At 46.5% G+C, this 21772-nt stretch overlaps 1 protein-coding gene across 7 annotated transcripts in view; it reads left to right on the plus strand.

The window, feature by feature from the left end:
- The window catches only part of PCNT (pericentrin), a 152877-nt gene that overhangs the window by 46583 nt on the left and 84522 nt on the right, over nucleotides 1-21772 (plus strand). For all 7 annotated transcript variants that reach the window (XM_058296382.2, XM_058296386.2, XM_058296381.2 and 4 more), the window contains exons 9-15: nucleotides 1953-2064; nucleotides 3775-4018; nucleotides 4721-4805; nucleotides 9260-9473; nucleotides 10734-10951; nucleotides 15974-16443; nucleotides 17902-18466. In XM_058296382.2, the coding sequence (XP_058152365.1) occupies nucleotides 1953-2064; nucleotides 3775-4018; nucleotides 4721-4805; nucleotides 9260-9473; nucleotides 10734-10951; nucleotides 15974-16443; nucleotides 17902-18466 (1908 nt within the window). The remainder of the gene's footprint in view (nucleotides 1-1952; nucleotides 2065-3774; nucleotides 4019-4720; nucleotides 4806-9259; nucleotides 9474-10733; nucleotides 10952-15973; nucleotides 16444-17901; nucleotides 18467-21772) is intronic.

The following is a 21772-nucleotide window of genomic DNA, read 5'->3' on the forward strand; positions in this document are numbered from 1 at the left end:
TGGCTGGATTTAGGGTTTAGTCTGCTAGGCTACTGAGATACAATACACCAGAAATGGGTTGGCTTTTACAACGCGGGCTTATTAGGTTGCAAGCTTAGAGTTTTGAGGCTGAGAAAAGCGTCCAGATCAAGGCACCATCAGGTGATGTTTCCTCCCTGAACACCAGCTGCTGGTGAGCCTGGATTCCAGTATCATATGGCAAGGCACATGGTGGCATCTGTGGACTCTCCCTTCTCAATGGCTTGTTGCCTTCCCCTGGTTCCCATGGCTTTCTCTCTCAGCTTCTCTGGGGGTTCTCCCTCTGTCTCTTCCTATTCATCTCACTTGAAAAGGACCCCACTGAGAAGATTAAGACCCACCTGGGATCGTGCCTTAATTGAAGAACCTAATCGAAAGGTCCCATCTACAGTAGGTTTGCACCCACAGGAAGGGTTAACTCTGAGGACATGAAGTTTCTGGCATCCATAAGAGCCTCACACTACCACAATTCTTGCTCATTTACGCCCTCACACGGAGCACTGTTCCCTGAGGACTCACTCTCCAGAACCTCAAAATCTTCCAAACCATCTATTTCTGGTTTCTTTGTAACTAGGAGTTCAGTTCTCAACTTGTCCCTTTCCTCTTGTATTTTGCTATTAGCTGCAAGGAGAAGTCAGGTGCACTTCCACACTAAGCTTGGAAATTTCCTCTGGAATATCCAAGCTTATTGCTTTCAAATTCTGCCTCCATCCAACATCAGATCTCAATTTTGCTACATTCTCTGCCACCTTAAAACAAGGGATCACCTTTCCTCCAGTTTCTAGTAACACATTTCATCATCTTCTCCTGTGACAACATCAGAAGTACCTTTAGCATCTGTATTTCACCTTCAGTTTCTTCAGAGCAGTCTAGGCCGTTTCTGTCAAGGGCCTCACAATTCCTGCTGCCTCCACTCAGTACCAATTCCAAAGCCGTTTCCACATTTTTGTTATTTGCAATAGCAGCATCCGCTCTCCTGGTACCAAATTCTGCTTTTAAGTTTCCTAGGCTGATGAAAGCAGATAGTATGAAATGGGTTGGATTAAACTGTGATGATTTACGAGCTTACAGTTTGACACTTAGAAAATGCTCAAATCAAGGCGTCATCAGGGCAGTGCTTTCTTCCCGAAGACTGGCTGCCAGTGATGCAGGGCTCCTCTGCCATGGGGCGAGGCACTTGGTCTCCATGTCTCTTCCGGGTTTTATTGATTCCAGCTTCTGGTTTCCATGACTTTCTCTTTCTCTGCATTCATTGCTTTTGTAAAGGACTCCACTAACAGGATTAAGTCGCCTGGTGGTTGAGGTGGGTCACACCTTAACTGAAGTGGCCTCTTCCAAAGATCCTACTTACAATGGGTCCACACCCACAGGAGCAGATTAGATTTAAATATGTGGTGTTCTGGGGTGCACACAGCTGCAGACCACGCCTAGGCTGAGAGCTGTGCTTAGCTGGGACACAGGCGCAGCCCTTGTGCCTGTCAGCTTCCCTGCCCTTCCCTGCTCGACTCCACCCCACCTCGTTCCCCTCCACCCACTGTCACCTCAGTCCCCCTGTCCCCACTTGATTTCCACTGGGCATAAGCCCCTGTTTTGTAATAGACAAAAATACTCAGATTAGAATTATTGTGGTTATTTTTGAAGAGCTTAACTTCTTGGAATAGTCAGGGATGTCAGCGAGACCAGATGTATTTGCCTGAACCACAGCTTGACTCGGACCCCACCTAACTGTGTGTGGGTGCTTGGTTTGGGTGTCTGGCCCTTGGTGCTTGAACTGGCTTGCCACGCTGCTGGTTGGCTGTGTCCTGTGGATGCTCATCGCCATGCCCATGACATGAGACGCCGTGCTCACCTGGCAGAGGAGCACAGGTCTTACCTGCTGCTGTCCCTGGGCTCCAGCTATCCAGGCGGTCACACCCACTCTTTCCTTTCAACAGCTAGAGAGTCTCCAGGCATCATACGAAGAGCTGAAGGCTCAGTCACAGGAAGAAATCAGGCGCCTGTGGTCCCAGCTTGATTCTTCAAGAACCGCTGTACAGGACCTGAATGGTGAGGAATTTTATTTTGATAATTCAGAACCTCAGAAGCTAAAGTTGTGTGCTTTTAGTTGTTGAAACCTCAAACTAGAATTTATCAATTGTAGTAGTACAGAAAAGTGATTATGCAAACTTACTTTTTAAAAATATATCTTGAAGATTTTTCTAAATAATTTTAAGATGGGAGTTTGTTTATTAGGAGAAAGCCTTGGTTTTTATCCTTAAGTTAATCCAGGAATGACTATAATTGTGTTGTCTTAACTGTTGAGTTTGAGGATGAAATGAGGGACTTTTCAAGTTTCAGAAAATACCGTTCAACAGTGGGGCTTAACTTTCACCTAAAAGCTTGACTGTCACTCAGACGGTGTTGACTCCATGGGGCAGGGACGCGCCACACCTGCCGCTTGGAGCTGGTGCTGTGGCCCCTTGGCAAGGCAGGGTCTCGACCCCAGCTCTGGGTTTGGAGGCGGGTCCCCGGACTGCAGGCCCCGTGGGTCCTGGCCTCCTGTGCTGAGGGCAGCTTGGCTCCAGACCTCCCGTGTGCTGAGCTCCCTTGAGGACCCCCGCTCTTGGCCCACCCTCTTGTGTCAGAGGGGTCTCTGCCTGCCAGTCTTGTTCAATTTGGATGTGGCAGATGGTCGGCAGCACAGCCTGAGAGCAACGCGGGAGGCTTCAGGCAGGGACCGGCCAGTGGTCAGCGACCAGGCCAGCTTTCTGCACAGCCTCTGTCAGCTCCTGTTACTGGGTAAGTGCTCTTTGGGGTAAAGAGTAGAGTTAGGAGAAAGGGCCAGAAGCAGTGCCGTGTTGGCGAGTTGCCTGTGTGTCACATGGTGGTGAATATGGTCCCCTCTTCATTTTCCAGCTCCGTGCTTTCAGCAGCTGAAGTGCATACTAAGTGCTGCTCAGCTTGTCTTACCCTTTTGTCTGTCTGTCCCTGGGAGGCTGGTGGAGCTAGCGGTTGATAGGTACCACAGGTAGCGTTTGGGGCTGCACCTGCTGGTGGACTTCATGGCATTGTGTACATAGGTGTGCCGAGTTCCACTGGAAATGTTAATCCTTGAATTTGAGAACCCTTGTAGGGAACTCTGGTTCACTGTGTCTGGGTCGGTAACCATTTAGGTCTCCATTGTTGAAAGCTAGTTAATCATCAAAGGCTAGCTCCTGGCATTCTCTTGAGCAAAATGTGGTGAGTTCCCTAATGGTCTGTATTACTTTTCCACTGCTGTGTAACAAATTATCACAAATTCAGCACCTTAAAACAGCACCTGTTTATTAGTTCCTGGATCTGCAGTCCATGTTCCTTGTGGGTAGGTCTCTGCCTTCCCTCTCATGGCCAAAGTCACTGTGTTGGCCAGCTGTGCTCTGCCCCGGGGCTCTGGGGGGCTCTGCCCCTGCAGAATTCAGCCCTGTGGAGCTGGGGTGCTGAGGCCCCCGTTCTTGCTGGTGGTTGGCCAAGGGCCTCTCCTCAGCTAGAGGCTGCTGCATTCCTTTTTGGACGACCCCCTCCACCTCCAGAGCCAGCCACCTCCAGGCCCGCTGTTTTCTCTTACGTGACTGAGGCATAGGCAGCCCTCGTCACCTTCGGGGTCCTGGGGATTCAGGTGCAGGGACTCAGAGGGTCCTGTTTGGAGTTCTGCGCACCATACCACAGGCTCTTAAATAATGCCTGGGTCTTCATAAGCGGTTTATTTTAAGGTGATTCCTTAATTTCCTCCAATTACAGTTTTCCAGGAGCAGCTCCTGGCTCGTGCACCTCACCTGGAAGAATTAGAACACCTAAAGCGAGACTTTCAGGAGCAGCAACAACGTGAGAAAACTGCACATGAGACCGAGCTTGAGCAATTGAGAATTTATTTTGAAAAGAAATTAAAGGATGCTGAAAGAAATTATCAGGAATACTTGACTCTGTTACAGCAACGGCTACAAGAAGTGAAGGAAGATTCCTTTCTGGCCTCTGTGGAAATTAAGTAAATAATAATTTTCATCTTAAACAAATGCTTGAAATATAGGAACCTGAAGCTGAATTCACATCCAGTTTTGTTTGCAATTTCATGCCAATGGAGATTAATAGCCTGTTTTTTTTTTAGAAATACATTTTATGTTTGAGACTTGAAATAAAATGACTATTAAAACTAGCATCTAGGGGAGGGGATGTGGCTCAAGTGGTTGACTGTCTGCTTCCCCTGTGGGAGGTCCTGAGTTCAGTTCCTGGTGTCTCGTAAGGAAAATGGAAACAAACAACAAGGAAAACAAACGAAAAACCAACTCAGGGGAGCCAGTGGGGCTCAGTGGCTGAGCTCCGGCTTCCCACATGCGAGATTCCGGGTTCATTCCCTGGCCCTAGTACCTCAAAAAAACACTAGGACCCGCTTCTCTGTCCTGTGCACAGAGGCTGCACATGTCTACGGAGTCCTTACATTTCCCGACTTGCAGAAATGACGTGACCCCTCCCCACAGGTGCAGGCAGCTGCGGGCGCGTTGGGGACACACGGTGTTCCTTGCGGCTGCTCTGCTGGGACTCGGAGCCCCCGACGGCAGCTCCGCCTGGTCACCAGGTGCGGTGGGAGGACTTGGAAGGAGGTTCTGTCCGTCATGGCTCAAGGACAGAGTGGAGTTCAAAATGGAAAAGTGTCACATGTAAGGTTTTTAAAACTTATTTTCTCTCTTAGTTCGCCTGCGCTTTTAGAAGAGACATCTGAGAAAGAAAGAAAAGACTATCTTGATCAACTTAAGGTTCAACTTGAGCAACATAAGGTGATGGGCCTATTTTTTTTAATTATTGAGAAAAAGTTGAGTTTCATTCTCTTTAACTTAGAAATGGATTGTCCTTCATGTAATAAAATCTGAATTTCCATCCTTTCCACATGTCAAGTAGAGGAACTCTTAAAATCTTGTAAACATTTCCCATGACTTTTGTACTTTTATTAAAAATCTGTTGGGCATATTTGTATGGGTGTATTTCTAGTCTCTCTATTCTGTTCCTTTGATTTGTGTACCTATTCTTCCACCCATGTATATAATATAATATCCTATTATATAATTAACTATAATATCTTGAGATTGAATGAATGAATACCTCCCACTTTATTTTTTTATTTTTTAAAAGATTTATTTATTCCATTCCTTTCTTTTGCTTTCTCTTCTTTGTGTCCATTTGCTGCACGTTTTTCTGTATCTCCTTGTCTCCCTTTGTTGTGTCATCTTGCTGTGCCAGCTCTCTGCGGCGCACGGGCGGTCAGCCCTCCGCGGGGCACAGGTGAGCCTGCCTTCACAAGGAGGCCCTGGGATGTGAATGCAGAGCCTCCCATATCGTAGATGGGAGCCCAGCTGATTGAGCCATAGCTGCTTCCCCCATTTTATTTTTATTTTTCAAAACTGTTCTTACTATTCTAGTTTGCTTCCCTTTCCATATAGATTTTAGAATAATCTTGCCTGTATCTACAAAAAAATTGCTGGTAGTTTGGTAGGAATTATTAACCTGTGTATCAATTTGAGAATTGACATTTTTACTACGTTGAGTCTTCCTATCAATAAACATTTGTTTAAATCTACTTTGATTTCTTATATTAGTGTTTTGTAGTTTTTAGCATAAAATCCTTTAGGTTTTGTTAGATTCACACTTAAAAACTTCATTTTCTTGAGTGATTACAAATAGTATAAGTTAAATTTTTAGATTCAGTGTCCATATGTTCATTGCTAGTATATCAGAATACAATTAATTTTTGCATGTTTAATATGCTGCTAACTTGTTGAATTTCCTTATTCTAGGAGTTTTTTGTAGATTCTTAGGTGTTTTCTAAGTAGAAAATCATGTTATTTGCAAATAGGGGTCACTTTATTTCTTCTTTTTAGATATATGTGCCCTTTATTTTCCTTTCCTTGTCTTACTGCGTTGGATAGCATTTTCAGCTCTGTATCTTGAGTAAAAGTGTGAGAATGGACATCCTTGCCTTGTTCCTGATCTTAGGAGGAAAGTTTAACCATTAAGAATAGTATAAACTGCGGGCTTTTGTGGGTGCTTTTATAAAATTGAGGACATTTCTTCTATTCCTGTTTTTCTGAGAGTTTTTTTTTCAATCATGAGCGGGTATTGAATTTTGTCAAATCCTTTTTCTGCATCAATTGCTAGATCCTGTGATTTTTATTATTTAGCCTGTGAGATGTTAGAGTACATTGATTGATTTTTGATTATAGATCAAGTCTTGCATCCCTGAATAAACTCCACTTGGGCATGGCACATAAGTCTTTTTATATATTGCTGAATTCTGTTTGCTGATAATTTGTTAAAGATTTTTGCATCTGTTTTCATGAGGATATCTGTCTGTAATTTTCTTTTTTTCTTCTGTCTTTGTCACTTTTTGGTATCAAGACCATACTAGCTTCATAAAATGAATTGGAAACTTTTCTTTCCTCTTGTATTTTCTAGTTGAGGTTGTGTAGAATTCGTGTTAGCTCTTTAAACATTTGGTAGAATTTGACAGTGAAACTATCTGGGTCTATTATAACCTTTTTTTTTTTTTAGAGAGATTTTAAATTATAAATTCAGTTTCCTTAATTGTTACATGATTTCAAATGATTTATTTCACATTGGTTGGTGAGTTGTGGTTTCTCATTGTGTTTTTAATTTGCATTTCCCAGTGAAAGAAAAAAAAATATAGATAAGTAGAAATCAGTAAGCTTGAAAACAGCAAGCAAGCAGAAAAATCAATGAATCCTAAAGCTGGTTCATTGAAAATATCACTAAAATCAATAAGTTTCTAACAAGACTGACAAGGAAAAAAAGAAGATACAAATTAATCCTATTAGGAATGAACCAGGAGATATCGTTACAGACCCTACAGATAATTTACAGGTTATAAGGGGGTGCTGTGATTAACTTTTTGCTCATAAATTTGATGACTTGGATGAATTGCGTCAACGCCTCAAAAGCCAGCCACAAACCATCAGAACTTGCTCTGGATGAAATTGACAGCCTGAATAATTCTGTAACTATTAAAGAAATTGAATATCTATTTGAAAACCTTTTGGAAAAGAATACTGTAGGCCTAGATTGTTTGGCCAGTTGTGCAAAATGTTTAAGGAAGAGTTAACCTCAATTCTATACAATCTTTTCCAAAAGACAGCAGAAGAGAGAACACTTCCCAACTCACTTTATGAGTCTGTTAATACCTGGGTACCAAAGCCAAAGTCAGTTCAACAATGAATTCTTTTAAAAGAATTTGTTTAAAAATGAAAAACAAGATATAAGCAAAGAGCCACAAAAACAAGGATAAGGTAGTGTAAACTTTGCTGCTGTCAGAATTGAAATTTTCTGAGATAAGAAACTTATTTTCTTCACTGGAGAAAGGGTTGTTTCTTTCCTTGAAAGACTTTTCTTTTCAAAATTAAATGTATTTTAGTTAGAAAGGAGACACTTAGTATACTGATTTACCATGTTTGTTTCTAGTTTGTTTCTAGTTTGGCTCTCTGCTTTCGCATTTGACTCACTTGTCATTTGAAATCTCTTAGCCATAAAAACTCGTTTGTATTTAATATTTTCCTCTTTTGGTCAAGGTCTTTTTTCCAAATGCCTCGGTGGTTGGTGCCTGGTAACAATCCACTGATGCCAGGGAGGCTTATCCCGGGAAGTCTTCCAGCTCTGGTTTTTGAAGCTCTGTACTTATTAATTGAATGAAGAAAAAGTAGTACTGCTCCAGTTTTAATTTAAACAAATAGTAAGTCCTAAAGTGTATTTGCATACCGAGCAGTAAAGGAGTATCCTCCTGTTTAGAGCTTTCTGGGGACGTACATGCTGTTTCGCGACTTGCTCCTCTCACTTAGTCCCCTGAGACCCCTGTGTCACTCCACAGAGTCCCCTCGTGAGGGTTCTGTCATTGAAGAATGCTCTCTGGGGACATGCAGGGTTTCTCCACTTTTAGCCACTGTAGATAAGGCCGCAGCACTCCTCAGGCTTGTGAATGATATTTATGGAGGCTCAATTTCCAGAAGTGGAAAATTGCTAAATCTAGGAGTATAAATGATTTTGAAAATTACTTTTATTTTTTCTGATTACCATATGCATCTATTAAAGAGCCTAATAGAACGAAAAAGCTTGTGATAAAAGGTCGCACCCAGCGCCTTCACCTCTAGTCCTCCGCTGGAGGCCGTCTCTTCTGCTTTCAGCTTTTTCTTTTGATGCTTTGTTCTCTTCGCTGACTTCTCTTAGTGATGGAGGATGGATTCTCTTTGGCTCCCCCTGCCCGCCGCCCCTGCAGCATTCCCAGTGGTGCCCCCCTTGTGCCCCTGGCTTTGACCCTTTTGACGATTATGAGCATGGCCTTCAGGCGCTACCCCCCAGCTGGTCCTCACTGCCCCCCTCCCCATGGCTGGGTTTCCATGCCTGGTTCATGCGTCCGCAGGTGCACCTCCTCCCTTGGGCACCTCTTTTGGTGGCCTCCACCGTCTGACGCTTGCCTTCTGGGCCCCTGATGTCGTCTTCCTGGGGCCTCCTTCACCAACCCCAGAGTCCCCTGGCCCCCAGGAACTCTGTGGTGCCCGTCCGTGAGTCCCCTTGCCACCCGCTTCCCTTCCAGAGGCTTTGTAGGACAGACCAAGAACCTGCGGCTGTCGGGCGTGCTCAACCTTCGCTCTGCTCTGCGCACACACAGCCCTTCCCTCTGCACCCTTGAGCCCTGCCTGCTCCTGGGCTCTGCTCCCCGTTCTTCGGTGCTCTGACATGTTGCATTTGCTGGAGTGCGTGTGAGATTCCGTTGTTCACTCCAGGTCCAAGGCTGGGAAGTGTTTGCTGTCACTTTTCATCCTTTCGTTTCCTCTGTATTTTCTGTCCTTGCTCTGGAATTCCTTTTAGTTTAATGCTTGACCTCCAGAATCAAGCCTCTGATTTTGTTAATCTCCCATCTCATTTCTATTTTAGTTCTATTTTTCTGGGGGAGCTTTGAGGTGTGTGGCTGGAGTGGGATTTGGGGGTGTAGGAGAGCTGGCCCCTGGGATGAGGGGACAGGAAAGCACGGGGACCAGCCTTGAGACTGGAGAGAGTGGCAGGCCACTGCAGGGGGCCTGAGGCACACCCTGATGCCTGAAAGGGGCCTCAAGCACAGACCCCTTCTCTTTCCTGCCAGAGCCAGTGTTTTCGAGGTTGGTGGTGTGGTGGGTGTCGGCGCGGCAGGAGCGGCAAGCAGGCCCGCTGAAGCACTTCTGTACTCCCGCAGGAGAGCCTGGCGCGCTTGCAGGTGCAACTGGAAGAAAAGCACCAGCGGGAGGTGAAAGCGCTGATGTCGGCTCTTGGCCCTTGGTGGGACGAGGATGCGACGGCCAGGACGGACCCCTCAGACTCACACCGCGCAGAGGCGGAGCTGCTATGGAGGGAGCAGGGCTTGGAGCTCGAGCGGCTGCGCGCCTCGCTCGTGGAGGGCCACATCCGAGGTGGGGATGTGTCCGTGGGACTTGTCCTCAGGGCACCACAGTGCTGGTGATGCGGGTGTCCCCCAGGCGCGAGAGGGTGTTGAGAGTGTGGGATGACGGTGTGGGAAGCCCCAACAAGAGGGGTCTGGAGCTGAGACACGGGGCTGGGGCCACTCCTGGAGGTGGCAGGGTGAGGTGGGGGTCCCATCCGCAGTGCCTTCTCAAGGTGCACTGGGTGGGCGATGTGTGCGGGGAGCGGCGGGGGCAGGGGTGTTCTCAGGAGGGTCTGGACTTGGCAGCAGCACAGGGGCCACAGGAAGACTGCTGAGCTGGGGTGAACGCGCTCCCTGCAAGGTGAGCTGGGTGGGGCACATCTCCTGGTCCCTGCGCTTCTCCCGCAGGTTCTGCTCGCGAGACCGAGGCTATGGGATGGTGCACGGAAGGTGGCCTGAGGGCCGGCCCTGGGCAGTGGGCCATTGACGCTCCTGGGGAGGGGCTACTGTGTCTGTGCGCTGGGCACTGTCTTGGCTCCCTAGCTTCAGCACACACCCGTGGCTGGTGCCGTGTGGGCAGCTTGAGGCCAGGCTGCCGGAGCACCCCAACAGCGCATCCTCCTAGCAGAGGGGACCATAGGAGCAGGCAGGAGCCGGCACGACTCCATCCCTCACGGTCTGTCCTTCCAAGGAGGTGCTGCCACGTGACTTCATGTGGTCCTTATCGCTGCTGGGCCGTGCTTTTTGCTTATGAGCTCGCTGTGCACCAGTTCGTTTTCCTCTTCTGCAGAGGAAGACACTGAGACCTGGGAGTCAGTAGCTGTGCTCCCAGGGCTAGCACAGGAGGGACCTGGGCTGGAGCCTGGGGACTTCCGAGTCCTGCAGGGAGCCTGCTCCTCATGGTGCTGCCTGAGACAGGCCCTGTCTCTGACGTCACACTGAGCCGAAGGAGCCACGCACAGCTGGGCAGCTGCCGATGCAGGCTTGGGCAGAGCTGCACGTGGTGCTCACACGGGCTCAGGAGAATGGGTTTGCATCAGGGCAGCCGCTGCACGTGGTACCCAGACTGGACCTACTGGGAGGGAGTGGGGCACAGTGACCACTGAAGCAGCGAGTGGGTGGGTGTCCCCAGGCGAGCCAGCTCTTGGTCACTGGTCTGCTTTTGGCCGCATCTCACACGGTCTCTTCGTGTCACCTGGTGCGTCTGGAAGTGCAGCCTGCCAGCACTGCTGGAGGCCCCTCTGCTGTCTGTGCTGTGCCGTGACGTCGTGCCCCCTGCTTTTCCCAGCGCTTGCACAGATGCGCCTCCAGCACAAACAGGATGCTGCCTTCAAGGTTGAGACGGAGGTGGCAGCACGAGTCTTGAGTTTGGAAAATGAGCACAAAGTCCAACTTTCACTTCTTCGAACTGAACTAAAGGAAGAAAATGAATCCTTGAAAATAGAAAATAGAAATTTACGTGAGAAGCTGCAGCATGAGATAGAGCTGAAGGAGGACTTGGAGAGGGTAAGTCGTGGTTCCTCCTGGGACAGGCCCAGAGCCCACTGCTTTCAGGTTTGAGGTTTTGTGTCTTGGGTGTTTTATCAGAAACAGACAGGACAGCTCAGGACAGTCCGCACGTAGAACTGGTGAGGGACGTTGGTCCAAACTGATTCTAAATATGTTGCTTGCAGCGGCCCTACCTGGTGAGTACATTTGTAAGAGCCAGGTGGTGCTGGCTCTTTCCTCTTATTCCTTCCGTCGGTAGTGAGGGATGGTGGATACTGACCAGGCGTCCTTAGGAGCACCAGAAGGAGAACTGAGGCGGTGAGGGCAGAGCACACGGCCTCCTGCACCAGCTGGTCATCCGGGGGTTTTATGTTATTTTCCAAATTCACCAGGCCCTTCCGGGGAGTATTTTGCAGTCATGGGAAGTGCACACACCAACCCTTTCAGCCACTTGGAAGCATGACGGAGTTACTGCGACACCATCATAAGTGCTGACAAAACCCTAAGGTGCAAGCCTCCGTAGAGTTCACTTGCTTTGTTGAACAGCCATGCAGCAGCAGGCTTTTTCCCAGTGTTGGAATGCTAGAAGAAAAGTGTGCTGACCTCAGCCTTCTCTCGAGTGTTCTGGCTCAAGCTGTGTTCCGGTTCTCTGGTGGTGCTGTGTGACGCTGATGTTCTCGGTGTCATGCTGCTGTTGCCCCGTTGCTCTGCTCCATGAACGTCTGTCGAGACGTTTGTTCTCCATCATGACAGGTTGTAGGAAGCTCTTCTTACTGCAGGTGTGATCACTTCGTTCTTTCCTGCACTAAGGCTTGTTCAGAAAGTCGAGGAAAATAGACTGAGAAAGGAGGCCTAGGGGAAAATGGGGCCAGCAGGGGCATTCACTGCAATGTGGGGTCATTCGGGCTCGTCTGACATAAGGACAGCCTTTCTTAAATGCCTCTTCGAAATTTATGTGTATGTTTCTCAGACCATACATCTAGTTATATGAATATAACTAATACATCTAGTTAAATTAATTTCTGGGAGAAGGGTGTGGAATTTTCTCTCCCTTTAATTCTGTCAATTTTGCTTTAACATGTGAAGTTCTGTTATTATACACATGCACATTTATGGTTGTCTTCTTGAAAAATTTACCCTTTTTTCATTAATAGAATATCACTTTTAATCTCGTACTCTTTGTATTGAAATCTTTCTCCTTTATTAATATAGTCACCGCACCCTGCAAATGCATTTTGTTTGCATAGTGTATTGTTTCCATCTACTTCTAGCCTATTAAAAGAAAAGTGGGTTTCATGTAGGCAGCATAAAGCTAATCTTTTTAATCCTTTGACAGTTTCTGCCTTTTAGTTGGAGCACTTAGTCTTTTAACATTAAATGTAATTGTAAATATGTTTGGACGTAATTCTACCATTTGACTATTAGTTTTCTGTGTGTTCCATCTGTCCTACCTTTTGGATTATTTGAATATTGTTAGAATTAATTTTAACATACCTATTGACTTAAAGAAAAAGATTTTATTTATTTCTCTCCCGCCCCTTGTTTGTGCTTGCTGTGTGCTCTGTGTCTGCGCATCTTCTCTTCAGGAGGCACTGGAAACTGAATCTGAGACCTTTCACGTGGGAGAGAGGCTCAATGGCTTGAACCACCTCAGCTCCCTAGTTTGTTGTGTCTTCCATTGTCTCCTCTTTATGACTCCTTGTTGCTTCATCTTGTTGCATCAGCTTGCCACGCCTGCCTGTTGTTGTGCCAGCTCTCTTTCTTTCTTATCTTCTTGGGGGGCACCAGGAACTAAACCTGGGACCTCCCATATTGTAGGCAGGAGCTCAATTGCTTAGGCCACATCTGTTTCCCTCCCTTGGCTTTTAAGCAATACCTCTTTTCAGTGTTGCCCTAGTGACCTTCTTTTCACAGACTGCTTGGGGTTAACTTTATGTGATTTCACATAAAATATAAGAACCTTACAGATAAATAGGTACATTTATCATTTCTTCCCTGTCTTTTATGCTGTGGTTTTTGTTTTTTTTTAAAAGATTTATTTTATTTATTTCTATCCCCTTCCCCCTGTTGTCTGCTGTCTATTTGCTGTGTGTTCTGTGTCTGCTTGCATTGTCAGGTGGCACTGGGAAACTGCATCTCTTTTTTTTGTTGTTGCGTCATCTTGCTGCGTCAGCTCTGTGTGTGTGTGGCACCACTCCTGGGTAGGCTGGCTTTTTTTCATGCAGGGCTGCTCTCCTTGCAGGGTGCACTCCTTGTGCATGGGGCACCCCTACACGGGGGCGCCCCTGTGTGGCTTGGCACTCATTGTGCGTGGCAGCACTGCACGTGGGCCAGCTCATCACATGGGTCAGGAGGCCCTGGGTATCGAACCTTGAGCCCTCCATATGGTAGGTGGATGCTCTATCAGTTGAGCCACATCCACTTCCCTGTGCTATGGTTTTAATAGGTATTATGTCTACCTTTATTGCAAATGCTACAATACATTATTATAAGTTTTGCTTTGAATTGTCATACACATTTTAAAGGAATTAAGAGGGAAGATAGTTTTATGTTTATTGTTTTTATTACTCTTCATTTATTCTTGAAGTTCTAAGTTTGCGTCTGGTATCATTTCCTTCTAAGCCTGAAAAATGTCCTTTAGCATTTTCATTTCTTGATGTGCAGTCTGCTGCACAAGTTTTCTTTTATCTGAAAAGGTCTTTATTTCACTTTCATTCTTGTAGGATATTTTTGCTGTATAAAGAATTCTGGGGGACAGGTTTTTTATATTCATGACTTTCAAGATGTCCACTCTTCTGGCCTCCATTTTTTCTGATGAGAAGTCAGTGGTCGTTTAGTTATTTCCTGAATTGTAATTGGAATGTGTCATTTTCTTCTTGTTTCTTCAAAGATTTTTCTCTATCTTTGGTGTTCAGCAGTTTAACTATGCTGTGCCTACTTTGGTGTTTCTTCTCTGATGAAATTCTTAAAAACTTACATCTAAATTTCTTGTGTATGCTTGTAGAAGAGGAAACAGGTACTCTAAAATACATAATCACTTTCAAAATCTATGCTAGATTGATCTCATTTTCTCTTATTTAACTATTAAGTTATTGAAATGGTGGTCTCTTTTTAGTAACTTGAGAAAACACTGTCCATTTATGCTTTTCACCAAATATGGGACATTTTCATCAGGTATTTTCTTTGTTATATTTTTCTGCCTTCTCTCTTTTCCTCCTGGAACATTTTATATTTTCTCACATTCCTGAGGCTCTGTTCATTTTATTTTTTAAAAAAATTTTCTTCTCCTTGTTGGTTAAATTCTATTGATGCTGCTGAATTTCTTTTGTCTTCTCCAATCTGCTGTAAGTCCATGTAATGAGTTCTTAAATTTCAGATGTTGAATTTTTCTGTTTTAGCATTTTCATTTGGTTCTTTTTTGCCCAGATGTCCTCTGTTCTCATTCATTATGACCCTAGATGTCCTAAATGCGGTTATGATAGGTGCTTTAAAACCCTTGTCTGCTAATTTCAACATCTGTGTCATTTTTGGGTTGGTCTCTGTTGATGGTATTTTCTCTTGGCTTGGGCCATATTTTCCTGTTTATTTGAATAACGTGTAATTTTGGATTGTATAATTGGACATTGTGAGTGACGTTATGGAGACTCTGGGTTCTGTTCTGGTCCTCTGAAGAGTATTGATTTGTTGTTGTTTTAGCAGGCAGTTAACTTGGCTGAATTCAGACTCCATACTCCATCTCCTTTGTGTTGGACGGCAGTGCAGTATTAATGCACTTGTTTTAGCTTTAGTGGCCAGCTCTCGGAGGCCTACACAGGTATGGATCGGGGGCCATCCTGAAATTTGTGGTTTAGTCACAGAATTTGCATCTCTCCCACTCTATTCTTTCTGGGTTTTACCTCCTCACTTTATAGCTTCTCTGACTCAAATAGTTAAGACTATGAGCTTTCTATCTGCATAGTGCAGATGGTTCCTGCTCTCAGGCTAAAAGCCTTAGAAAGGGATAAACCACCTAGTGCTGTTTCTTTCTTCTGAGTGTCGAGCTCCTCTCCAGGTTATGCCTGCTTTTGGATGTTGTTCAGTGCTTTCAGGAAGTTTCTTATATTTTATCCAGAGTTTATGGTTGTTGTCTTTGGGGACATTGGTTTGATTAGAGCTACGTAGCTAGTACCAGAAGTGGAAGGAACTCTAAACCTTATTTTATTTTATTTTTTCAATCTCAAGGCTTTACTTTGACATTTTTTCCAGATGTCTGTTTCATATATTAGACCTTCCTTCACATATGAAGGGAAATATCCTTAGGAATTTACCACTTATGGGTGTTCCTATTTTTAACATAAGTTTTTGTTCTTCTATAAGAAGTATCCCTTCAAACCACAGTAAACTTTATTTTTAATAACATTCTAACATATTTTGGTTTTGTTTTGTTTATTATTGACGATTAGTTATTAAGTTATTTTCTTCCATAGGAAACTTTCAAAATTATTGACTTTAGTTTGTCAACCTCTTGTTTAAGTGCGTTCTATGTCCTGGAATATAAATTGTGTAAGCCAGAGGACTTGAAGTCATTACACTGTTTGATAGTCTGTCTCTCTTGAGTGTCTAATCTCACTTGCTGCTAGTGGTTCTCCACTTTGTGGTGTCCTTTCATTCCCCTAGACCAGAAAGAAAACCCACGGCGTGTCTGATTTTCCAGCTGCTAGTGTGGGCACAACAAGCTAGGCCTCCTAGCTGCCATCTTTGTTTGCTCAGTCAGTGTGTGTGTGTTGAGTGCTCAGTTACCTATGTATGGAGTCCAGGTTGCCACCTCCAGAGATAAAAACAGTCAATTTGAGGTGCCAGGATATGACTGCAGTTACTTAATCAAATAGTTTTAAATTTGTTCTATTCCCATCAACATAGCAAACATTCCCTTTGCTCTCTTTAGCATAATATCTGTATGTTGTGGAAATTTCCCTGTTTTCAGAGTTAGTAGTCATTGCTGCTAATAACCTTTTCTTTTAATTTTTTTTCCCCTCTTAAATAAAACTGTGTTGGTTACAGGTAAATTACAATTTAGTTGAAGACCATCAGGGAGAACTAAAGAAAACTAAGGAGAAAATTCAGCTAATGAAGCAAGAATTCAAAGAAAAAGAAGATGAGTGGAAAGTTACAAATGTGCACCTAAAGAGAAAGGCTGAAGAGAAATTAGCGCAGATGCTCCTTGAACTGAGAGAAAAGGCTGAATTTGAGAAACAATCAATAATAAATAAGTTTGAGCTTCGAGAAACTGAAATGAGGCGACTTCAGGACCAGCAGGCGGCCCAGATCCAGGACCTGGAGAAGTCCCTGGTGGAGCAGCAGGGCCGCCTGCGGCAGCTGGAGCTCGGGCTTCCTGGGGAAGAGCCCCTGCGGTGTGGCCACTGTGGCCAGGAGCCGGGGGCGGAGGCGGCCCCAGCAGCTCAGGGCTGGGCGCTCGGCTCGCTCCGCTCCCAGGAAGACTGCGCGCTCCAGCTGGTGCTGGCTCAGAACAGGTGGGCACCTTCCTGCCACAGCACGCTTGGTAGGGACCCCAAGAGGCCGGCACGGGGCGAAAGGCAGGTGCCCTGGAAAGACAGGCTAGAGCACCGTGGGGGGCCAGGCTCCCCAGGGAGATCTGGAGAGGCAGAGCCAGGGGGCGTGGTGTACTGAGTTCTGCCCTTTTCTTCACCCTAAAATCACAGTGGGGCAAAGCTTTGAACCCTACAGTCGAAAAATGCCAGCTGTGTCTCTGCCCAAGTTCTGTCGGAGAAATTCATTTTCGTTTGATGGATGCTGGTGTGTGTGCTTCTTTTACATCTTTTTAAGTTGTAACAAAAGAACTTTGTACCTCCTTTGTGCAGTTTGTCCATATAAGTGTGTTTAAAACAGGTAATTTGTTTATGAAACATTTTTCTAAAACATATACATGCTTCCCGACATTTTTGATAGATTTCTAACATGATTTGGTCCCAGCCATTTTGTGTTCACCTCAGTTCCCAGGCTTTCGTGGTCTGAGAATTCTTGGGTCTTGGAGTCTCCTGCCCACTTGCCGTGAATGTTGGCCATAGGCTCTCTTGCCTGCCAGGGTCGCTGCCCTGGGGCCAGAGGGTTTGAGTTCTGCTCCGGACTCCACACATGTGTGAGCTGCAGGGGCAAAGGCAAGGGGCTTCGCCTCACTAAACCTGTTCTCTCACTTGTTAACAAGGATTTATAGAACCTCAAAGCGTTATGTTAAAGGTTAAAGAAGGAAGTGGGTGTAGCTCAGTGGCTGAGAACCTGCTTCCCATGTGTGAGGTCTCAGGTTCAATCCCTGGTACCTTAAAAAGAGAAAAAGATTAAGGAAGCTAATGTACGTGTGAACTAGTTTTTTAGAATCTGTTAGGTAGTTGGCACGTAACAACATGTTATCACCCTGAATGTAACAAAGCACTCATCTGTGATGTGCATCCCCAGTGTATGGGCAGATGTGGGCCATGCCCAGTATGGGGCCTTCTGGCTGCCTTCATCAGCGCAGATGCCCGTGGCATGGTCCCTCTTTGCCACCAGGCACCCAGCACCTCCCTGTAATCCACGCAGTTTCTTTCACTGTTGCAGATTTTTCGACTGGTCTTTGAGGTCCTTGTGGTCCTTTGGGTTAATGAGTGACGTCGCCCCTTCCTTAAGTGTGGAGACTGCACTCTCGCCTGTAGTGGGCAGCTGGCCGTCCCATCAGCTTTGCCGTGTTTGGTGTAGGGAACTAGCGAGTGGTTTCTCACTGTGGATGCCCGTCCTTCCAGCTGAAGCCTCTGAGAGCTTAGGGTGCCCGTGGCTCTGGACAAGTAGTAAAAAAACCGCTTAAACACAGGAGAGATGATTTCAGTAGTAGAAGTAATGTTTTCTGTAGGGTCTATGGACTAGGTATGTCAAAGTGAGGGTTAGTACTTAATACAACTGCTTTTTGGTGCCTTTGTTCACTTTGAATATCATTTCAGATTTCTGGAAGAACGTAAAGAAATAACAGAAAAATTCTCAGCCGAGCAGGAGGCCCTTGTGCGGGAGCTCCAGGAGCGGCACAACCATGAGCTCTGGCAGACCCAGGAGGACCACCAGCAGCACACGGCGTCCTTGGTGGCCGAGCTGCGGACGAAGCACCAGGCTGAGGTTGATGAGCTCAGAACTGCCCTGGCGAGTGAGCAGCGGGCTCTTCTAGAAACTCGCACAGCTGAGTTGCAGACAAGACATGCTGCAGAAATCAGTGCTTTGGAGACAAGACATTTGTCAAACCTAGATTCCTTGGAGTCCTGCTATCAGTCTGAAATTCAGACCATCCGGGATGAGCACAGGCAGGCGCTAGAACATTTGCGAGTAGACCTTGAAGAACAACTGCAGAAAAAGGATTCTTTTCACCAAATGATTTTGACGCAGGAGTTAGAAAAACTTAAACTGAAGCATGATGAAGAACTTCAGTGCACAAAGGACAGCCTGAAAATCGAAATGAGCACGAAACACATGGATAGCCTTAAAGCCATGGCCGCCGAGCTCCAGCGCGCGCACCAGGTGAGGCGTGGTGCTGCGCGGAGGTGCCCTGGCCTGGCCTGCCCGTGCCCTGCCCACCTGCTTCCACAGGCGTGGTGTGCACATGCATGTCTGTGCGCCACTGTCTTCTCTGTGTCCCGCAACCCCCCAGGTACCGGTGGTTAACCTTTGATTTCTCTGTGAGATTGGTATAGAACAGTGAGTTTTTAAATTTCTGGTTTTTTTTTTGATCATGGATTCTTTGATAAAGGCTTTGCATGTCTGGCCCCAGAAAAATGTACAAATATGCGTTTATGACAAATTTTGTTCACAATTTCATAGTTTTCACAGTTTTCCTTGAGGATAAATAATGAATCTCTGAGGTAAAACTTTGGGTTCAAGGGACTGAAATCAATGAGAACATCTGATTTTTGTATCTTGCATGTAGAACCTCAGTTTCCCTTTTATTGATTATTCATAAAATTACATCCCTGTATCCCTTTGGACAGGTACTTTAATTTTTGTGTGGAAATGAATTTCCAGGGAAGTCCTTGTTGCCATGGGCCAAGCACCGCCCTCCTCGTCTGCAGTGCTGCGGCATGACTTCAAGCATGGAGTGACGCTGTGGGAGCGTTTGTCTCTCCCCGTGGCCCGTGGCAGCAGTGAGCATGGTGGAGCCTGAGTGGCAGGGCCACAGCGCTGGGTGCAGTTGTGAGCCGCTGTGTGCAGCAGTGTGGCCATGACACGTGTGCCGTGGGCATGTATTTATAGTTAATTATTTACAGACCCACCCACGTTTGCATATTGCATGTAGCCTATATACTTATATTGCTGTATGTCATTCTTCTGATAATACAGAAATTGCTTTCCTGGCAAATTAACTCATTTGAAATATTTAAGAAATAGGTATTCCAAATTACAAATTAAATCTTAGACTTGAATGAAAGAGAACCCCAGGTGGGTGCAGCCCTCCGCCCCCTCTTGCTGTCTGTCCGTGCAGGGCCTCGTGGCACAGCTGCTGGGAAGTATGCGCCCTACGTGCCTCCTGGGCGAGGCCTCCGAGGTGCTCCAAAGGGGTTGCTGATCTAATTCCATACAGCTCTGTTTAGCTTTGATAGGTTGTGTAGCTTCATTTATGTTTTAGTTCTGCCTTTTTTATGTTCCATTCTAACTCAGTCTGAGGAGGTAATCTTGGGGAAAATTCCTAGAAAACAGAGAGCATTGTTTCCCTCCTCCTGATGAAGGACTTGGTGAGAAGAGAGGGATAGGTTGTGAAGCTTTGAGTTGTGTCCTCTCAGTCCCTGCGGCCCTCAAGGCAAGCCCCCTTGGTGGGATCCCAGTAACAGGCTTCTCCTTCCTGGGCGAATACTTTAGAGAGGCGGTGAATTCTTTACTCTTCATGAGCAAAATTTAGAGACTCTAGAATGGAGCCCAAATACGTCCTTGGCTACAGGAGTGAGGGCGCGGAGGCGAGGGGCCGAGGCAGCGACCACAGCAGGCGTGCGTCATGGTGGAGAGGCCTGCTCTGGCCATTGTGGAGAAGCCTGCAGGGGCAGGAGAGCAGGCCCTGCACCAGGGATGCCCCGAGGGCCTGCTCTGAGCAGCTCAGCAGTCAGCCCTGCAGGACTAGGGCGCTGGGCCCGGGCCCTCGGGCCCCCCACAGGGTGCTGGGGACCCCGTAGAGGCGAGCACTGGTCTTGGCCAGCAGAGGGGCCTCCGGGCCTGTTCTTAGGGTGCTCTCTCTGCCTGGGGTTTGGGGCAGGAGAAACACGTTGAAGCACCTGCAGTGCAACCTGATGACCAGAAGCAGCTGCCGGGGCCAGGTGTGTGGCTGGTCCCATGTAGCTGCCTGTGCCCACCCCTCAAGGCAGCCCCACAGCCCCTGCTGCGGCCGCTTGACCTCCCCCCCTCTGGCCTCGACTCCTGGCACTCGCCCCTTCATCGGAGCGCTGGGTCCTTTTGAGAAACCTTTGTCCAGCTTGATTCCCCAGGAGAGCAATGTGGGTGGGGTCAGGTGTGCCTTTCCTGGCCCTGACTCACTTTGAGGCTTTTTTTTTTTTTCATTTTCTTTTTATTGTGGCAAAGTTTCAACATACACAGAAATAGAATTGGTCCACAGCCCTCGTCCCCCGTCCTACTTCCCAGCTTCTGGGGTACATATCACTCTTGTTTTGAGTACCCTGCTCCCCAGATTATTTTATATTATTTTATTATATATGATTTATAGTACCTGTTATATATCATTTATATTATTTTCTCTCAATAGAACATAACGATAATACTATTGAAACCTATAAAACTAATAGTAAGCCTTTAATTTCATCACATATCCAGTCTGAGTTCAAAAACTTTCCAGTTGTGGTTAAAATCAGGATCTGGACGAGGCCCCCACCAGGCCTTATTTGTGCTCCTTTAAAAGTCATTGTTGCCTCCCGAGATGCTCACGTTTCCCCCGTGCTGTGACCATGAAGGCAGACGTTCAGGTGCACCTGCCTTTGATTCGGTGCTTCCGGGTGGCGTGTCCTTCCTGCGCTGGCCCCGTGGGCTTCGTCCCGTCAGCAGGTGTTTGGGCGAAGCCCTGGCTGGGCCTTCTGCAGGCCAGCGCGCCGTCCCCGTTCTTCCTCTGCCGCCTCGGTCTCTGTGCCACAAATAACCTTGCACCTGTTTGGAAGGCAGTGCCGGCTGTCACCAGGTCATTTACTGCTCCTTGTGAGGTGACCTGTTACTGTGCCGTTCTCTGCTTTGAGTTGGTTGTGAGACAAGTTCTCTGAATACGTAAGCTTGGTTTTTGGTTGGTAGAAATGTGTCCTGTGAGGTGACACCAGGCAGAGTTCTGGAATGCAGAAGTGGATGGTGTTTGCAGCGTGATCGGCACTCGCTCCCAAGTCCATGTTAACGGAACAAGAGAGTCTCTTCAACAAACGGTGGTGGGACAACTGGGTGTCTATAACTGTCACTGTTGGTGGGAGTGCAGAATGGTCCAGCCACTGTGGATGACTGCTTGGCAGTTCCTAAAGAAGTTGAATGTAGACTTGCCATGTGACCCTGCAGTACCACTTCTGGGTATTTACCCAGAAGAACTGAGAGCAGTGACACGAAGAGACATCTGCACACCAATGTTCATAGCAGCATTATTCATGATGGCCATAAGCTGGAAACAACCCAGGTGTCCATCAGTGGACAAGTGGAAAAACACACTGTGGCCTGTTCACATGATGGAATATTATGCAGCTGTAAGAAGAAATGAAGTCGTAAAGCATATGACAACATGGATGAGCCTGGAGGACATTATGTTGAGCAAAGCAAGCCAGACACAAAAGGGCAAATACTGTATAATTGTGTTACTAT

The sequence above is a fragment of the Dasypus novemcinctus genome, chromosome 4 (genome assembly GCF_030445035.2).
Source record: "Dasypus novemcinctus isolate mDasNov1 chromosome 4, mDasNov1.1.hap2, whole genome shotgun sequence".
In the NCBI taxonomy this organism is placed as follows: Eukaryota; Metazoa; Chordata; class Mammalia; order Cingulata; family Dasypodidae; genus Dasypus; species Dasypus novemcinctus.